Source organism: Zootoca vivipara, chromosome 12 (assembly GCF_963506605.1).
Source record: "Zootoca vivipara chromosome 12, rZooViv1.1, whole genome shotgun sequence".
Taxonomy (NCBI): Eukaryota; Metazoa; Chordata; class Lepidosauria; order Squamata; family Lacertidae; genus Zootoca; species Zootoca vivipara.
The window spans coordinates 50,258,501-50,279,025 of record NC_083287.1 but is presented as its reverse complement, the minus strand read 5'-3'; the positions used below and the strand labels follow the sequence as shown (position 1 = coordinate 50,279,025).

At 45.6% G+C, this 20,525-nt stretch overlaps 2 protein-coding genes across 2 annotated transcripts in view; both read left to right on the top strand.

Moving 5' to 3' along the window:
* LOC118092095 (sodium channel protein type 5 subunit alpha-like) overlaps positions 1-9,844 on the top strand; it is a 49,180-nt gene extending 39,336 nt beyond the window's left edge. Inside the window, exons 21-27 of the mRNA XM_060280925.1 lie at positions 155-439; positions 1,750-1,811; positions 3,327-3,384; positions 4,023-4,160; positions 5,989-6,093; positions 6,776-7,046; positions 7,645-9,844. Coding sequence (XP_060136908.1) covers positions 155-439; positions 1,750-1,811; positions 3,327-3,384; positions 4,023-4,160; positions 5,989-6,093; positions 6,776-7,046; positions 7,645-8,876 — 2,151 coding nt within the window. The 3' untranslated portion in view covers positions 8,877-9,844. The remainder of the gene's footprint in view (positions 1-154; positions 440-1,749; positions 1,812-3,326; positions 3,385-4,022; positions 4,161-5,988; positions 6,094-6,775; positions 7,047-7,644) is intronic.
* A 5,746-nt stretch (positions 9,845-15,590) lies between these two features.
* The window catches only part of LOC118091630 (sodium channel protein type 5 subunit alpha-like), a 298,412-nt gene continuing 293,477 nt past the window's right edge, over positions 15,591-20,525 (top strand). Inside the window, exon 1 of the mRNA XM_060280924.1 lies at positions 15,591-15,852. The gene's annotated coding sequence lies outside the window, so the exon portion shown is untranslated. The remainder of the gene's footprint in view (positions 15,853-20,525) is intronic.

Here is a 20,525-nt window from a genome sequence, read left to right as displayed (position 1 = left end):
TATTTAATTTCATTGTGTACTATTATATTCTGGTGGATTATTGAATATTAATTTATTTGAGGTAAGTTGTTCATTTTAAAGTTACGTTTTTATTATGACCTTTAAAAAATCGTTTCATTCACTTTCTCTTTCCCTTCTTCCCCACCTTTCAAAGGTGGTGGTCAATGCCTTGGTGGGCGCCATCCCATCTATTATGAATGTTCTTCTGGTCTGCCTCATTTTCTGGCTCATCTTCAGCATTGTGGGAGTCAACTTGTTTGCAGGAAAGTTTGGAAAATGCGTTAACATGACTGAGGAAAATGCCAGCATAAATGAGACCATAATTACTAACCTCAGTGACTGTAAGGAGCACAACAGGACCGATGGGATATTATATTGGACTACAGTTAAAGTGAATTTTGATAATGTTGGCTCTGGCTACCTGGCTCTTCTCCAAGTGGTAGGTCTTATAGCACAATGCATCTGTCTCCGCATTCTATGATACCCATTCTCTCTTTTCTTTCTACCTTCACTGTTGGTGCTGTGGCCTTCAGTGGTACCTAAAAGCAAGACTTTTATGATAGCTGCAGTTGCTGCAATAACTCCCTCAGATCCTTGTTTCAAAATCCATTCTCTTTCTTTCTAAGTAACACTTGTTCTTCTGTGATAATAACTATAGCCATAAGTTAATTATGTGTATATCACATAGAGAATTTTGTGACTGAATGGTCTAGAAATCTTTATGGCTACAAACAAACAAACAAAACAAACAAACAAAACAAACAAACAGCTACTTTCTAATCCTTTGTTTTGTGGCAAGTTGTTTAAAAATACATGTTAAATATTGAACATACTGTGCTCAAAACATTAGTAATATCCTCTAAGGACTCCAGGAATGCCCTTTGGACCTGGTGGCTTGTTACTTTGCCTATTAGCTCTCAAACACCACCTTTTGTCAACTCTGCTTGATTTAGCCAAACCCATTTGGAACAGCACTGCCTACTCTGACTGGCAGTGGCTCTCCCAAGGTCTCAGGTGAGGGTCTTTCCCAATTTTGCAACTTAAGTTTATCAACTGAAGATGCCAGGGACTGAATCAAAGAGTCTTGTGTGCAAAGCATGCTTTCTACCACTGACATTTGGCTAGCTCATCAATGCTGGTGCTTCACAGCTTGAGCCGAGCAGGGCTGGCGACATACCGATATCTAAGAAACCAGCATCCTTTGGGTCAATGGCCTACGTTTACTCAAAGGCAGGTGTGGATATCTGCGCAATATATTCTGAGTGAAGACTGATGCAAAGAATTAAAAAAGATTCACTTGGTTTCCCCCACCCACCCTCTTTCAGCACACCTATTGACGTACTTTAAAGGTAAAGGGACCCCTGACCATTAGGTCCAGTCGTGACCGACTCTGGGGTTGCACGCTCATCTCGCATTATTGGCCGAGGGAGCCGGCGTATAGCTCACAGGTCATGTGGCCAGCATGACAAAGCTGCTTCTGGCGAACCAGAGCAGCACACGGAAACGCCGTTTACCTTCCCGCCAGAGCGGTCCCTATTTATCTACTTGCATTTTGACGTGCTTTCGAACTGCTAGGTTGGCAGGAGCTGGGACCGAGCAACGGGAGCTCACCCCGTCACAGGGATTCAAACCGCCGACCTTCTGATCAGCAAGCCCTAGGCTCAGTGGTTTAACCACAGCGCCACCTGTGGTTTAATCATATTCATAGTACTTTAATCATATTTATATTAGCCTGTGTTTTTTTCCTAGGCAACTTTCAAAGGTTGGATGGATATAATGTACGCAGCTGCAGATTCAACTGATGTAAGTCACAAAAATGTACATGCTCATTCTTCTCTTCTTTTCATCTGCTCAGTGGTGAATAGGAATGTAAGGGAACCTGCTCAAGAGTCAAACTAAATTAATGTCAGTGTGTGGCATGTTGCTCTGAGAGGTGGTTCCCTCACAGTGAGAAGTGAAGTTACAGGGAACCAGGCAGAGGGCCTTCTTGGTAGTGGTACCCTCCCTGCGGAACACCCTCCCATCAGAGGTCAAGGAGAGAAATAACTATACAACTTTTAGAAGACATCTGAAGGCAGCCCTGTATAGGGAAGCTTTTTTAATGTTTCATGTTTTGTTTTTGTATATGCTGGAAGCACATACAACCCAGTCAGATGGGCAACCCAGTTAGATGAGTGGGGTACAAACAAAATAATAATAATAATAATAATAATTATTATTATTATTATTATTATTATTATTATTATTATTATTAATGGCTGTCACTGAAAATGACAGTTGTGTGTCTAGCTCAGGCTTATCCAGTCTAATGTACTCTATTTCTCTCAGTAACATCTAGTAGAATTCACCCTTTTTTGCCATCAAAGTGTTCTTTATTACCCGGAACCACCCACCATGGCAGCCAGTGATTTGGAGCAAGGCAGGGTAACATTTAGCACAACATGATCTAATGTGGCCCTCAGAGTGCCTAAGTGTGATCATTTTCATAGAACAAAGCTGTAAATAAAGGGGTTAAATTGGGCAGACAGCCTGGGAGGTTGGCTTTGTACATAGCAGTCTTGCTCCTGCAGTGTCAATTAACTGTAATTATCAAACACTTGCCTTTTCAAGACCCAGCAAAAGACCCTGGGTGATTTAGCCTGCCTTTAGCACAGGCAAAAACTCGAAAACAGTCTTTCAAGTATTGTTAAGGAAAACCCAAACAGGAGACAAAGCAATTTAGTACCACACAGTATGAGATCCTGAAGGGCCAATTCAAAACAGGCCTAATGGAGCTGTAAAGTTCTCAGACAGGGGTTGTACTTTTATGTGAGGCACTGCCATTTCCCTAAATTCCAGTATAACATGGTTAGGCTTTCCCACAGTGATCGGTTTTATACTGGGGTGGGCTTTCCAACAAATCTGTTGTGTGTAGGGAACCAAACTACCGTAGGTTTTGCACAAGAGCTCTGTAAAAAGTCTCTCTTGGAAGTTGTGACTGAGAGCGGCAGCAGCTGCTTAAGGCTCCTCCCCACAGATTTCCCATCTGTAGTGGGGAAACTGGGAAATTTATATAACATTTCCTCCACGGGGGGGGGGGGGAGGTCCGGGAGGGGAATATGACACAGATATATAAGGAGGGTAATGGGTAGCCAGGGCTGAAAATTTAAGTTGCTGTTTCTCTCAGTTTCTCAGTTTTCCAATCTTACGTTCTGTTCTTCATATTTCCACATAAGTTTCCATTTTTTGCAGAATCCTCCTGAAAATTCATCAGCAAATTTCTCCTAATGTACCCACGTTTGCGTGCAAGTTTGCCTAAGACATACAGTTTTGCAAAGCAATTTCCCCAAATATAATGCATGTTTGTATGTTATTTTAATGAATATAAGCATTTTTATATTATCAGTTTAACCTAGTATGTGCATTTTTTTTTACACGTGTTGGAGATCTGTATTGCCAAATTTGGAGAAGTGTGAATTTTGAAGGATGGCTGTGTTTCAGTTTGCATATTGTTTGGGAAAGTGCAAATTACAAAGGTTTGCCTTTAAATGCAAACTGAACCAACCTTTTCCCCCATCCGCAATAACATGTTAAGCTTTCCTTCCCCCATGAAAGGTACATGGCACAGTTCTACTGCTGCAGCAAAAGAGGTTTGCTCCTAGAAGCAGTCTGGATGGGAGCCTCTCTGGGCCTCTCCATATATAAACTGCTCTGACTGTCTTAGTGAAAGAATGAGCTATAAGCAGATTCATAAGTGACTTACTGTGGCAATGGGAAGAGATTTATAAATGAGCCAGAGGGCAACTTCAGTGATCCCATGATAAATGTCTACTTCCCTCTTGCAAACCTCTCCGAATAATTGCTCAGAGACAGGGCTGTAGCTGCTTAACTCCAAAGGCATCCACCATCTCTTGGTACAGCAACCAATGAGAAAAATGTTAACAAGGGGTCACCACAAACATACCCACTTTAATTGCCTTTCTCTCTCTTTTTTTTCATTTCCTTTTCTCAATCATGTTTCATTGTGCTTTTCATATTTGCAGGTGGAATACCAGCCCAAATGGGAAGCTAACAAATATATGTACATCTATTTTGTGATTTTTATCATCTGTGGCTCCTTTTTCACTCTGAACCTTTTCGTTGGCGTCATTATTGATAATTTTAATCAACAAAAGAAAAAGGTAAGTGTTTCTGTTTCCTTACGCCTGTTGAAAGTGAACCCTTGAAGAATCAGACTAGTTAGATGGGTACCTTCTACTGGACCAGCATCTATTAGTGAAAGAAAATTCATGCTTCTGATGGGGAAACTCTGACCTTAATTAGTCTGAATTAGACCCAGCAGGCCTTTCTGTTGGGCCCACAGGCTGTTTTGGGAGAACCACGCCCACCTGCCAGTCACCTGACAACATATAACAGCTAAAAAGATCCTTTATCTCTAACCTAAGCACTGAAGCTTAGGGACGCAGGTAGCACTGTGGGTTAAACCACAGAGCCTAGGGCTTGCTGATCGGAAGGTCAGCGGTTCGAATCCCTGCAACGGGGTGAGCTCCCGTTGCTCGGTCCCAGCTCCTGCCAACCTAGCAGTTCGAAAGCACCTCAAAGTGCAAGTAAATAAATAGGTACCGCTGCAGCAGGAAGGTAAACGGCGTTTCGGTGTGCTGCTCTGGTTTGCCAGAAGCGGCTTTGTCATGCTGGCCACATGACCTGGAAGCTGTACGCCGGCTCCCTCGGCCAATAACGCGAGATGAGCGCCACAACCCCAGAGTCAGTCACGACTGGACCTAATGGTCAGGGGTCCCTTTACCTTTACCTTTAAGCACTGAAGCATTAAGATAAGATATAAGCCTCTTATCTAAACCTAGACAGCATCTTAAAAAGCAGAGACATCACCTTGCCGACAAAGGTCCGTATAGTTAAAGTTATGGTTTTCCTGGAGTAGTGATGTATGGAAGTGAGAGCTGGACCATAAAGAAGGCTGATCGCCAAAGAATTGATGCTTTTGAATTATGGTGCTGGAGGAGACTCTTGAGAGTCCCATGGACTGCAAGAAGATCAAACCTCTACATTCTTAAGAAAATCAGTCCTGAGTGCTCCCTGGAAGGACAGATCATGAAGCTGAGGCTCCAATACTTTGGCCACCTCATGAGAAGAGAAGAATCCTTGGAAAAGACCCTGATGTTGGGAAAGATTGAGGGCACTAGGAGAAGGGGACGACAGAGGACAAGATGGTTGGACAGTGTTCTCGAAGCTACGAACATGAGTTTGACCAAACTGCGGGAGGCAGTGGAAGACAGGAGTGCCTGGCGTGCTATGGTCCATGGGGTCACGAAGAGTCGGACATGACTAAACGACTAAACAACAACAACACAACAACAACATAAGCCTCTCTGAGGAAAGAAAACAGCAGAAAGATTAGGGATGTAAGAAGGCAGTGATTTCCATTCCAACCTATATCCCTCACATTCTGTGCCATTTCTGTTCTACTGCAGTTCAGTTTCTTCCAAATTCTATGTTATTCCTCTTGCTGCCCACTCACATTCATTTCAATGTAAAGGAAATGAAACAATGTTTAGGGAAGTTTTTAATGTCTGAGGTTTTAATTCTGTTAGGAGCTGCCCAGTGGCTGGGGTATAAATATATTATTATTATTATTATTATTATTATTATTATTATTATTAAAAATGCAAACAGACACCAATTGAATTCGTTGACTGATTTCCGTTTCTGATCCCAGGTGAATGCATGAAACTAAGCCCTTTACATTTCTTCTTCCTTTTTTGTTGGAATTCTCCAACATCCCTAGAGCATCTGTTATCCCAAATGGGAAATCAGCCCTGTGCTTGCTCTTTTGTGGCAAAAGGCAGCATTAGAACAGGAGGTGCCTGCTTCTGAGCACCAGTTGTGCAGGAAACTGCAGGAGGGGAGAGTGCTCTGGTGCTCAGGCCCCTCTTGTGGCCAAACAATATATAATCTGCACCCAATAATGTTAGTTGTCTTATCTCCTTGCAGTTTGGTGGAGAAGACATCTTCATGACGGAGGAACAAAAAAAATACTATAACGCCATGAAAAAACTGGGGTCCAAGAAACCTCAAAAACCCATCCCACGGCCACTGGTGAGTACATGTCAGCTGTTCTAGATGAAAGACTTTCAATAGGCGAACATAAATGTAAAAAGGAATAAGGCTGCTAATGTATGATTAATAGACTGATTGATGCAGAGCAAACTTAGTTGGCGAATACAAAGTTTAATCTTGGGACTGAAAATTAAGAGCACTCTGGTATGTTATTGCAATAGGGAATTAAATGGAAATATTAAAGGCAGTGAGTGAATGCTTCCATTGGATAAATTGTAAGTAATCTCACATTTCCTTCAGTATATTGGAAGCAGTGACGGGACTCAGGGTGCTTCCAGATGTGAGTTTATTGTGGAATCAATGCAGCCCAGTCATGCAAGGATTTTCATGGCATCAGCACTGCATCATTCTCATTGAAATGCCAGAATATCCTCTCTTTTTTTACATTTAACTCGAAATTCCACTTGCTGTGGAAAGGCCCCCAATAACAAATGAAAGACACCTCTTTCCACTTGAAAGGGATATTTGATCCTTCCTTCCTTCCTTCCTTCCTTCCTTCCTTCCTTCCTTCCTTCCTTCCTTCCTTCCTTCCTTCCTTCCTTTTTGGTTTAAGCAAATTTTGATATACTGTAAGTTGTTGTCCTGACTAAATTATTGAAGGATAACATGATGTATTGATTCTACATCAAATCCTGGAGAATCTTTCTCCCCTTGCCTCTAGAACAAATACCAAGGATTCCTCTTCGACATCGTAACTCGCCAAGCTTTTGATGTTGCCATCATGGCCCTCATATGCCTTAATATGGTCACGATGATGGTGGAGTCAGATGACCAGTCCGAAGGGAAGACATTTGTTCTTAACAAAATAAACATCCTCTTTATCGTGATCTTCACAATAGAGTGTGTTATGAAGCTGGTGGCTCTGAGATACTACTACTTCACCAACGGATGGAACATTTTTGACCTGGTGGTCGTGATCATGTCAATTGTTGGTAAGTCGCTACAGAACAATGTGCTCTTGCTTAGCTCTTAGCAACCCAACCAGAGTTGAAGCATTTTAAACCTCATCACATACACCACAATTTGAATTACATTTCAAGCACACGACTTCCTCCAAAGAATCCAATACACGGTAATTTGTTAAGGGTGCTGGAATTGTAGCTGTGCCAGGGGGCAAACAACAGTTCTGATAATTCTTTAGGGACAGCCACATATGTCAAATGTATGGTGTCCCAGGAACACCTCGGAGCTGTGGCCAAAGAGGGATTGTGTCCCCTGAGGTTGCCATATGGAGTCCACCAGAGAGGAAACCCTGAGAAACTGGATTTTTAAAGTGCTCAACTCTAGCTGAACTGTGCCCAAAATTAATTACATGGCATTTTAGAACTATGACTCCCCCTTCCAAAACTATGTTTTAAAAGCCCCCAGGAAGGAATCAGAAACCAGCAACAACATTTTATTAGGAATACAATAGAAAATGCAGAAGTGACCCCTAGCTGGACTTCTTTTAACTTTAAACAATTAAGGATTAGCCTGCTGAGCAGCCATCTAGTTCATTCAAGATTTCCGTTGCTTATTTCTCCCCTTCAGGCAGCCTGCTTTCCGGCATTGTGGTTTCATTTTCACCTACGCTTTTCCGGGTGATACGTCTGGTGCGAATAGGGCGAATACTCCGCCTGATCCGATCTGCCAGAGGCATCAGGACCCTTCTCTTTGCCTTGATGATGTCCCTCCCTGCGTTGTTCAACATTGGCCTCCTGCTTTTCCTAGTCATGTTCATTTACGCCATTTTTGGCATGGCCAACTTTGCCTACGTCAGAAGGGAGTCTGGGATTGATGACATGTTCAACTTTGAGACCTTTGCCAACAGTATGCTCTGTCTCTTCCAAATCACCACGTCTGCCGGCTGGGATGGACTCCTCAACCCCATATTGAACACTGGGCCTCCATTCTGTGACCCAAACCTCGGCATGACGTCAACTTTCTCCAAGGGTGACTGTGGGAGCCCAGCTGTAGGCATCATTTTCTTTGTTACTTACATAATTATATCCTTTCTAATAGTTGTAAATATGTACATTGCAGTTATTCTGGAGAACTTCAATGTTGCCACAGAAGAGAGCACTGAACCTTTAGGTGACGATGACTTTGAAATGTTTTATGAAGTGTGGGAGAAGTTTGACCCTAAAGCCACCCAGTTTATTACATTCTCCGAACTTTCTAACTTTGCTCATGCTCTGGCAGAGCCCTTGCGCATACAGAAGCCAAACATGCTTGAGCTGATGGCCATGGATCTTCCCATGGTATCTGGGGATAGGATCCACTGCTTGGACATCCTCTTTGCTTTCACCAAAAGGGTTCTTGGAGACTCTGAGGGGATGGACACCCTTAAGCAACAAATGGAGGAGAAATTCATGGCAGCAAACCCGTCCAAGGTTTCTTACGAACCAATCACCACCACGCTCAGGTGGAAATACGAGGAGGCGTCTGCCGCTGTTATACAGAAGGCCTTCCGGCATCATTTACTCCAGCGTTCCATGAAGCAGGCCTCTTTCTTACACCGACACAAAACCAGCGATGGAGATATCCTTGACGAAGATGCTCCGGAACAAGAAGGTCTCATTGCACAGCTAATGAATGAAAACTATATTACAGACACAGACAAGTCCCACACAACATCCTTGGAATCTATTCCTCCATCCTACCGCAGTGTTACTGGAGAACTTGATGACGCCTTTGAGGGGGAAGCGGCAGTGTCTCCTAAAAGTGACAAAGCTAGAGATGGCCAGCTGTTTACGGACAAAGGCAAGAGGTCTAATGTGTAGATGCTCGCCAAGCACACAGTGTCACTCAGACACCAAGCAATGGTTCTCTTATTGAGGAATCCAAGGAGACTCCACCCCTCACATTATGAACACTTGCCATTTTTTTTTTACCATACCACCTTTAGCACTGCTCATTTTTTTCTAGCTGCATGAATAGGGAAGGATCTATGAAAGGTTATCGTAATCTTTATGTTAGAATCATCTCTCAGACATGGACATCATTGCTGTGATGACTGTGATTCTTTCCTTGCTGCACTGAAGTGAGCTTAAGCCCACGGAAAATATAACTTGCTGGCCCCTATGGGACCAGAGTCTGGCTCTTTCTGGTCTGGAAATTGAGGGCTCCTTTGATGCACCAGCCAAGAAGTTTGGCAAGCGTTTACCTTTCCCCCATGTTGGTGGTTCACGCAGGTTCTTATTGGTTCTTATTTCAGATTTCTAATTTGGTGGGGAGTCTTCTATACATCTCCTGGAACCTGGGGATGCAAACGAGGGCAGGGAGTGCTCATTGCCAGCAGGAAGCATGAGAAATGGGCTTACCAGTGCATTCTGGGTCAGTGGATTGAGCCAGGGAAAATGAAGAACTGCATTCTTCCTGTCTGCATTGGAAGAGCATCCAGACTTTAAGGCTGAGCCCTCCTGCTGCCAGAAGACTTCCTTCCTGTCCAATTAAGTCTGGAAAGTGGGTTTCTTTGTGGGGTGGAATTGGGGCCTGGAAGGCCTTTGGGCCCCACCCTGCTGCTGCTGATTGGGCTGCAGCTGTGTTCAGTGGGTCTGAGTTTAAATTGTTTCATTCTAGCCCAGTCTCAATGGATCCCAGTTATCCTAATTTGAGGTAGGCCTGTTCTCAATTGAGGCAGAAGGGTTGCTCATCTAGGGTTGCAGTACGTCCCAAATTTCCTGGACATAGCTGGAATATGGCAGCTGGAAACAGTGTCCAGGTGGAAGTGACTAAAATGTCTGGGGAAATCTGGATGTACCTATGTTGGAAGTCTACATTTTGGTGAATCTCTTTAAACATAGCTAAAAACTTGATGATGATGATGATTTTGCAAAAGCAGCTCAAGAACTTTGGGCAAAAGTTAAAAAAGCTCAACAACTTTTGTGTCCAGATTTTCACTTTTTGAATCATGGCAACCCTAGCTCATGGCTTACCTACAAGCACAAACAATGCTTATACAAAGTCATAACTCAATTGCTCATCTGGAAACGATACATGAAAAGCAGAAACAACTGGATAGAAAGCTGTTCTATACACCACTGTTATTCTTTATGTAACATATGTCATGTACATGGCACTTTGCAGAATAACAGACATAAAACCACTGGTTGCTGCCCAAACAGGAACTTAACACTTTCGACCTCCCTGTCTGACCAATATAGCCACTGCATGTTTTGTTGATACAGCATCTTCTGGAATATGATAAACATATCAAGAATCACCATGATGTGTATATATTATTATAGCCATGTTGCTGCCATTGCTATAATACAATAAACAGACCAAGAAGCAATCCAGAAATATGGATGTAATGCGGAAAGAGCATGGGTTGTGTTTATAGCATTGATTGGTTTATGCATATTTTCCTGGGGATGGAATTCCGAAGATGTGGAGTCACCACTAAAAAGCCCCATCTCTGGTTGCTGCCTATCAAAGATAGTCTAGTGGTGGTCTAGAGAACAGGGTCTCTGAAAATCCATTTTACAACCTAGGCAGGTTCATATGGATGCAGCTGGTCCTTAAGACAACCTGCTCTCAAATTCTTTAGGGTGCTAAAGGTGAAAATGAATACCTAAAGGAATAGGGCAACCCTAGATTGCTTGTAATGTGTGAAATGGCCCTTAGAGTTGCAAGAATTTTTTTAAGGAACAAGGAAGATGCTTTGAACCAGGGTATTAAGGTGGCATTTCTCTTCTGTTTAATTTGCCTGGGCAATTTTTCTAGCCATGATTTCCTAGAAGCTGATGGAGAGATTACTCTTCGCGAAGTCTGATGATGTAACAGTAATTTAATCCTAATTGTACCAACCCCAAATGTATCAAGGGCTGATATACAGACGATGTATTGCTTTAGAAGACCCTGGGGAGGAGAACGCCAAGGATGCTTTCCACAAATCACTTACGCTGTAGAAGTCGCGTGGAATTTAATAGGGCTCCTCCAGAATAAATGCAGGTGGCTGTGCCCACTCTCACCCTAGAGACCCCTGTTCAAGGTAGACTTTGCCATTGCAATTCTCAAAGCTTTTATGCATTAAAGAGCTGATCACTGCTTTGAGTCAGCAGTTGCAAATGGCTTCAACGTAGCTGGATCTGTTCTTGTTGCGTGCTTAGCCTTCCGTGTTTTTACTGCGAACTGACTTGGAGAAGATCTAATTCCTTTTAAACCTGTATTCTTTTGGAATTGCTCAGAAGACTAACCCTTCCCTTAACATTCAGCCATTACCATACCAAGGCCTGATTCACATGCACTAGGTTTCTGTACACTTGCTTTGCACATGGTTTCCAAATGTGCACAGTTGTATGTGTGCTGTTTCATGGGGGGGGGGAGCCTGTGGGCGCAATGCTGCAACCTCATGCCCATTCATTCTACATGTGAAGGAGACCTGAGGGGAGGCCTTGCTGACACAACACCCAAACGCTGAACTGACTCCATCTAGGTGTGCCGTAATGTGTTGTCTTGGGAGTGAAAAACCCTACCTCCCATTGCCACTGGTGCACTTGGGGCGATGACATCCCCGGCTTGAGATGCACGAGAAGCCTCTTGTGAGGGGCGATGGCCAACCTGATAACATGAACATGCACGGCTCAAACTCTGGGAGGACAAGAATTTCTCTCAAGGGCTTGGAGTCCTTTGGCGTTTAGCTGTGGCTTGCAACACTCTCCTTAAAGACATAGAGATAGCTCCTTCATCCCACTCCAAGTCTAGCAGCCAGATTGGAGCTGGAGGATGAGGACTAGAGTGGAAGCAGCAGTTAAGAACATAAGATCAGCCTGCTGGATCAGGCCAATGACCCCTCCAGCCCAGCATCCTTTTCTCAGTGGCCAACCAGATGGTGCCTGTGGGAAACCAACAAGCAGGATTTGAGCACAAGAGCACTCTCCCCTCCTGTGGTTTTTTTAGCAACCAGCACTCAGAATCATCGCTGCCTCCAGCTTTATGGCTAGCCATAGATAGCTCTCTCCTCTTTGAGTTTGTCTAATATTTTAAAGCCTTCTCGGTTGGCGGCTCTCATTGCCTCTTATGGTAGCGAGTTCCACAGTTTAGCTATGTACTGTGCAAATAAATCTTGAATATTCCAACATTTGGTTTCGCTCAGGTAAAGGAAGGGATAAATGGCTGCAGAATGGGACCCTCTTTCGCTCTCATCTCCCCTCTGGGGGGAAGAAGACCCCTCCCTGCCTCTAAAATGTGGGTGGAGCCCGCCTTGTAAATATTCTTACAAAGGTTGGACACCACCCCCAACCTCTGCTGACCGGTAGCGAGATTCCAGGGGCATTTCAGTAGGGAATTCAGGCACACCAGAGAGTGTTGTTTTAAGATACATGGTTTATTTTACACCTATATACACCTGGATCTAGGTGGAGGAAGAAAGTTCACAGCATTACATCCCGGGGGGTGGGCTTGTTCCCCCAAGCAGTGCAGCACTAGAGTCCAAGGCATTCTGCACACCATGTCCATGCCTCCCTCCCAGCCTGCCAAGATGGTTCTGCCCCACATGACCTCTGCCTCCAATTCTGGCACCTCCTATTTCCTCCCTAAGAACATTTGCTAGGGGATGCATTTTTCCTGCAGGACACCATGCCCCCCCCCGTAACCTTGGCAACCCTATTTTGCACAGGTCTGTCAATCTTTCTTTGATGTGTTGATGAGTCACCATCCTTTCATAATGGCTTGTACTCAACTGGCCCAGACAGGCTAAACCCAGGAATTCCCATGCTGCAGCCTGCATTTTCCCTTCAGTATCCCAAATATGATCTAAATCCTACCATTTTACCGATTTTCTAACGTTCACTAACTCCAGCAGTTATAGGCGCCCTTGCACTCCTAAATAATGTTGTCAAGACCCTGTCTGTCTCAGGCCCTGGAAGGAAGAGGCTTGGGGGTCTGTGGAGAGCCCTGCTGCAGCTGAAGACTTGGAGGGCTGGGGGATCCTGTGTTTCCTCAACTGGGTTTCCTCAACTGGGTTTCCTCAACTGCTTCCCCAAGAACACTTCAACCCGCATATTGAGTCCAGTCTGGACCCCCAGTTACCTTATTCCCCCTGCCCCAGGCCTTGGGAAAGAAGGCTGCAGTCGTCCCACCAGGTTGGATGGCCACATGCCATGGATGCCTAAGTTAAGATTCCTGCATTGTAAGGGGTTAGGCTAGATGATCCTTGGGGTCCCTTCCAACTCTAGGATCCTATAAGATGTAGGGTTTACGGTACAATCATTAGCAAAGGCTTATCTCGTAACAAATGCTCACATTTGAAACACTGTCTCGAAGACAGCATGTGGTCACAAAGAGCATGCCATGCATTTTTGGCACAGTATCCCAGAGATGGGAGCTGCAGTTCAGGAAGGTCCTCTGGAATAAGCTATAATGGGCAGTGGGGTGTAGTGGTTAAAGTGATGAGTCCTGGGGAGACCCAGGTTCAAGCTCACAAGGCAGCCAGTCTCCAGAGGCCAGTCTAATCCAGCCTTCGCCACAACCCTCTCCAGTGGGGATAGGGCAGGACTGGGGACTCAAAGGAAGTCCAGGAGATAAATGTAAGAAAGCTGCAACGGAGCCATAGGGTTTCTATGTGTACAGAACACTTGAAAGAACTTGCAATGAATTCTGGGTTCAAATGATATAAGGGGTGTGTGTGTGAAGGAATCCATTATAAAGAAAAAACAAATGTAATTGGAGCAAGTGCTCTCAGGTGCATAGGTCCCAGGGCTTAATTAGCCTTTGAAGCATCAAATGAAAAAAAATAAAGTTGGACTTACAGTACTGTAATTAAATGTCCCTGTCCACCAACCTACTCGCTGCAATATCCTCTTCGACCAGCAGAGGGGGGTGTTGCCTAAACTGTGAAGATTACGCAACGAACTTCTAGTCTTTTGCTGTTCAGCAAATATCTGGAAGGTTATCCAAAAAGTTCAGCTTGCTTGCTTTCTTTCCAAAGAATTCTGGGAGCTGTGGTTTGATAAGAGTGCCGAGGGTTGTTAGGAGACCCCTATTCTCTTTACAGAAGTATAAGAGCGAAGAGTTCCAGCGCCTCTTTTTTTAAAAAAAAGAAAAATAGCACTTGTTAAACCACTTTGGGAATTGTAGCTCCAGAAGGTGCACATGAGGTCTTCTGGCAGCTCCCAGCACCTTTAGAAAGTACAGCTCCCAGAATTCTCTGTGGGAAGCCATGACTGTTTAAAGTGGTTATCATAGTGCATGAATGTGGCCTGGTTCAGGTCAGCTGCCTCTGGGTCTTCATCCTGCAAGGACTGTCTGCAATAACCGAGCGCGTGACGATTCTGTGCCAGTCCCAAAACTCGACACACACAAGAGTACGCGCGCTATGGCCCCGTACTCTGCAATCTCATCATGAGAGTCTAGGGATTAATCTGCTGGGTTTTAATTAACCGAATAAAGCTTAAGTAAATTTTCTCAAAACTCTGCAGCGGTGCCTTGAAGGAAGCATGTGCTTTCTTTTGTCAATATCAAAACCACTGAAAGCAACGACTCCTTGATTTCCCTCATCACTTTTAATTTTATTGCATAGCTTTTCTCTACAAAGTGCGCTCCGAGTGGGGGTGCAACAGAAATATTACCCAGGACTGTTAAGTCCCACAGAGCTTTCTGCGTGCTTACTCAGCAGAGTGTCCTGCTGAGTTCAATGGGAGGGCGAGCCGAGGTACAAATATATTATTATTATTACACTATATTTATTGTGGTCCGCAGCCTAACACAGAATCCTAGAATTGTAGAGTTGGAAGGGACCCTGATGGCCATCTAGTCCAACCCCCTGCAATGCCGGAATCTTTCGAACCCACGACTTTAACATGAAGAGTCTCGTGCCCTGCGCAATAAGCCGTGGTAGAGACGAAAGCAAAGCCGTCCGTGTTGGAGGACGGAACCAATCAGCCACTGGAATAAAACCGCTGCGAAGAGCCTCCAGCTCAAAACTGCTTTGAAAGCGGAACAAATTTGGCCCCCGCCGGTTCCCTTCCTGCCTGGAACGCTGCGAGGTCACTGCCAGCCCGTGTCGCCCACACTGGCTCCGACGGACTTGAGGCCCTGACTCGCGTGTAAGGCAGCTTCCCACGTTCCTGCTGAGGAAGAGGCAAGAGCGCCTCTCCGCCTGAAGTCTAACGCTGAGGGAAGCCGAAAGGGACCCAAATCCCTTCTCCTCCCCAAACCACCAAAGTTTCTGGAAAGTTCTCTCGGCGCCCCAACCCCCACCCCCATCACCTCCCCTCGCCCCCCTCTGGGGTTTTCTTTTTTTCCCTCCCCCAGCGCCTCTGGCGGCTCCGCGCGCGGCCAGCAGGGGTCGCTGCCCCACATCTCTCGCGCCTCGCAAGCGCTCCTGGCGCCAAGCGAGCGGAATGGAGGGCGAGGGCGCAGAAAGAGTGCAGCCAGCGAGCGCCGGGGAGAGGCGGCGCGTGCGAAGCTACCGCCTCCCTCTGCTTCCCTCGCCTGGACCGGCCAGCCTGCTTGCCTGCCTTGCCAGCCTGCCTTGCCAGCCAATCTCTTCGCATCCGCGCGCGCGGAGGCGGCGGTGGCACCCGACTTCCAGCATGCCCCGCCGGGAGCTGCAGCCGCCTAGGATGGAGAGGGGTCGCCCCAGGGGCCGAGGGGCGCGGCGATGAGGGGAAGGGGCTTCTCCACGGCGCTTTGGAGCTATTAAACCGGGACTTAAAAACTTAACTCTGGAATGACCCTGGAAGTCTGCCTGGGCAGAGCAGCGGGGAAGTCCTACTGAAAACAAACACACACAACAAAAAAACAAACGCCACAGTAAGTTTCCTTCTTTATCATCATTGGTGTTTGATTTGGGAAGACGGGGGGTTCTTCCTTAGGAGGAGGTTTAAAAAAGAAAAGAAAAGAAAAGGGAAAGAAGTAATTCCTGGGAATGGATCTAAGGAGGAGAAAAGCTTGCGTGGACCCGTGATCTTCTCCTTCCCGCGGATTCTAAAGTTTGCTCTGTAGGTACGGTAACCTAATTATATTTTGCAAGTTAATCCCTCCATTCTCACGCTGGCGTCATGGTGGGTTTAAGTGGAAAGGGGAGAAATAAGGATTTATTTATTTTTTAAAGATCAGTCTTAAGTTGAAGTGCTACTAGACTATCCTGATGGTGGTGGGAGCAAAGGGGGTTAATAATAATAATAATAATAATAATAATAGCTGGTTTAAAAGCAGAAATTAAATGAACTGCAAAGTTTGACTTCTTGTTGTGGGCCCAGTGAACTAAAAAAATATGAAGCTGTCTGCCTAAAAAAGAAGAGTTGAGGATTTTAGGATGGTTTTAGTGAGACATCTGTTGGGGGAGGGAGCAAGGGACCCATTTCCCCCCTTGTTGGAATGAGAATGGATGCCTCAATTACCACCGAAAACCCCATGTTTTATATGTATATTGTTCTAGCTTCCATTTTCCAAAGATCTTTCTTAAAATTTATGGATCAAAAGTTTGGTGTCTGTTCAATATTTTTATTCATTTATTACACACACATACCCCCATTTTTCCTATGAAATAAATAATGAAAACTATGATTGTGCACTTACGGCTACAGTCTTACAGTGTGTGTATGTGTGTGTGTGTGTGTGTGTGTTTGAGGGGGGAGGTGAGTAGAGGAGAAGTAAACAGTGGTGGGAATAAAAAACACTTTCAGCTTCAAAAAAGAGTGATGGGGAACGAGGACTGAAAGTGAAAGGTGAGGAACTTATCTTTATAATCCCAGGCAACAAGTTTGCCTTTGTCCAAAAGGTGTAAGGCAAAAAGGGCTCCTAGTTTATGTTGACAGAACCTATGAATTTCCTGTGGTATCTTCTTCCATGCCTTTCACATCTCAGTCATGCTAAAAAAAGAAATCCCTCAAAATCTGGGGGACCCAGTTTGGCTCGCCAAAAGAGTGATGAGTAACCCTTCTGAAAGACAGGGCATCCAATGGAATAAACACTGCATGGTCCAAAGGGGATTTGTCAATACTAAAAATAAACAGCCCCGTGAATGTCTTCAACAGGCTCCTGTCCAGTTTCAACAATATTTCAAGAATGATTAACAGGGTGTGTTGGCTTCTTTGTTTTTTAAGCACCAGCTCTGTCCAAGGTTCTGAAGTTAGTGGCGCAGAATAGTGCTCTATTCCTTTCTGTAGCATCTAAGTGTGCATTTCTTTGATGAGTTCTGGATTCTCCTGCTTCGCTTTCCAAGGTGGTGTGACTGACATGGGAAGGGATGGGGCGGAGGGAGAGAGAGGGGTGGGGGGAACGGGGATGTGTTTTCAAACACGTATAGCTGATCCTTGGTTTTGGCCTGTGAAACCAGGGCAGGTGGAGCTGCAGATGGAACAGGCAGATCCCATAAGCTTTTGGGAGCTAAAAGGTCAGCCCAGCGAGAAAGCCAGAATGCTTCCATTTTATTCCGAGAGGACAGTGGAGTTTGGCAGGGGGGCAGAGGAACTGAGCTGTTGAGGATATTTTGCACTTTCTGGGGAAGTTATGCTGGAGAGTCTTTGGTTGGGATGGGAGGGGAGCAAAACAGAGCTGGCCTTTCCCCTGGCAGATTAAGAATGACCTTTGCACCCCTAGGTGGTTCCTTCCTTTACCTTGCACTCAGCACGCCGCATTTCTTTAGGCAACAGGCTTGACCACGAAGCAGATTTTAAATGCTGGCTTGTGGCAGGAGCCGTGATGTTTTTAGATTTGCACATCAAAAGGTTTCACGTTAAGAAGTTTCGAGTTTATGTAACTCGTTCAACGTGACCGGTCAAAGATAATGCTATGATTAATATTTACACACATGACACTGAAGTAAAAGAGACGATTAAATGTGCGCATGGAAAAGCTGCTCTGCTTTTCTGCCTCTCCCTTCCTTTCTGATGCCTGATATTTAGCAAATTATTAACAAAGTTGAGTGTCTTCTCCTGGAGGATCTAAAAAGCATTTGGGTGAAATTACAGGGACTGCCAGAACACGCCGACAGTGAGAAGGACCGCCCAAGGCACCACGCAGTGCTGAATTTGCTGAGCAAGTGTGCTTTATATTTGCACGGTCCCTTCTGCTCCTGCTAGCAATGGGGAGCAAAAGAGAACCGGTGAGGTATAGTCAGTGGTAAGGGATTTGCACCAGGGAAGCCTGGGATTATCGGCACCACGCTCTAACCAGCTGAGCTCAAAGCCACACAATGGCCCCTAGAGCTCACCGGCTTAACATTGGGCCAATACTTGTGCCTATTTTCCATTGGGACAGGCAGAGTGGATGGGAGGGAGGCACAGCCAGGGTCAACTAAATTTAGTTTTGTCCCCATCTTCCTGTCTCTCGAGTTTTACAAAAGCAGCACTATGGAAGAGGAAGCTGACGGGCAGATCCATCCCCTGAACTGACTGTGAGTAGCAAGGCAGGCAGGTGACAGCTAGCTGAGGAGAGGCTGAGAAATGTGGGGCAGTGCCCCATCCTCCGTAATCGACCAACCGCTACTGCATTGGGCTCACCTCTCTCTCTCTCTCTCTCTCTCTCTCTCTCTCTCTCTCTCTCTCTCTCTCTCTCTCTCTCTCTCTCTCAGCCTCTCATGCTGGTTGTGAGGATAAAAGGAAGTAGCCCCCTCTGTCTATGAGCTCTGTGGGGGAAGGGTGGGATATGAGCAATGCAGAATAAATACGGTATATATGGGGAGGGGGCAGCTACCTCTTTTGGGGAATTGGCACTTATTTCCATCTGTACCTCAGCCCTTGCAAAGAGTTTGCCAAGAGCACCAGCAATTTCTGGGTGGGAAGAGTATGATAGACAAGAGAGCTGATTTCTAAATAGCTGCTCGCTGTTTGGCTATGGCAAGACAAAAATTGTCTCCAGGTGGGGGGACACTGGCGAAAGGGGTGTTCCTCTTTTTTTTGTCTTTGAGCCTTCCAGTAGCTAATTGGCATGCACGAGCTGGCAGGCTTGTAAAATTGTTTCTGGGCTTGCCACTTTTTGCGCGCTGTGTAAAGCTTAAGAGAAATCAAGGTCCCAGGTTCAATCCCTGGAAAAGGCTCCCATATGAAATCCTGGAGAACCGCTAGATAACTCTGAGCTCTGTAGGCCAAATGTTTCCAGTTGCAATAAGGCAGCTCCCTATGTTTTTATGCGGTAGAGAAATTAAAATGGCCATGGGACTGCTAAATGGTGGCTGGCGCCAAACCTTGGCTACTGGAAGTCCAGTTGCTTTTAGGAGGGTTTGCACACTACCCATCCAGTCTTTCTGTCTGCAGGCTCAAGGGGAAAATACCAACCTTTGCTTTTCTCTTTTCATGTTGTGAGTATAGACCCATCCCCGGCCTGGTTCACACCTCTACCTGCAAGCACATCCTGTCAATTTTTCTGCACTGTGCGAACTGAGGGAGGGAAAGGATTGCATGCTGAGGTGACGATGCAGTAATTCTATTTGTGGTTCCGTATTTCCGCAACAGCCTGTTCACAAACACAAGTTGCCACTCGACACTGCTGATGCAGTTAGTACGCAGGCTTTTGTGAACCAGTTCCTAGAAATTCTGTTATCTGTATCTGCCGCTGTGAGATGCAGCGGCTGGGGGCAAACCATCCCATAGTACTTGTGCAGTAGGTCTGTTGCGGAACTCAGGAATGAAAATGTAGCAGCAGTTGACCCGGCTCCTCCGGATTTCTTGAACCAATTGGATACAGTCACCTGTGGAAGGGCTGTAGCTCAGTCGTGGAACACCTGGAAATGCCAGAGACCTTCTGTAGGTAGGGCTGGGAATGTCTGCTGTCTGGAACCCCAGAGAGCTGCTGCTGGTCAATTTCTACAATACTGAGCTAGGTGGACCAGTGGTCTGAGTGGATGGAAAGTACTTTCCTATGTCCTTGTGGGGGCTGGTGTTTTTTTTGGCTGGGAGTATGTGTGTGTTTGCCTGTGGTGCTCAGGTTTAATGTGGCTGCAGGGGAAGAGACCATTAACAGGTGAAGCAAATAGAGAGGAAAGCTGAAAAAGAACACACACCCCCACTCTGTGGCTCCCTGTTTAGATGACTCAAACAAGGAAGCCAAAGACCCGTGCCAAGCACGATGTGGTTCTGAAAGTTTTCATGCAAATTCGGCATCTGTTTCTTTCAGCGGAGGGCAATAGTGAAACACATCTCAAACTATGGAGGAATCAAATACCAAGTGGCAGCTTTGAATCTCCTTCTCCAATTTCGCCTGAATTCCTCGGTCTGCCTTGGGGCCTTGTTCCCCAATGCCCCCACCCCTTGGTGGCTGTCTGGAGCCTATCAACTCCCTCCTTGTGGTTCTGACTCACTTTGTCACACACCTCAAATGTGCGATTGCAAGCCACCTTGGTGTGGGTTGAGTAATACCAGGGCAAGCAGCAGCCTCTGCTGGATAGTGGGTTGACCCTTTCACCGTGAGAAATAACAAGCTGTTTGCCCCCTACTCCAGCCCCACTGCCCCTGTTGCGGTGAATGCCCGTCATGTTGTAAATT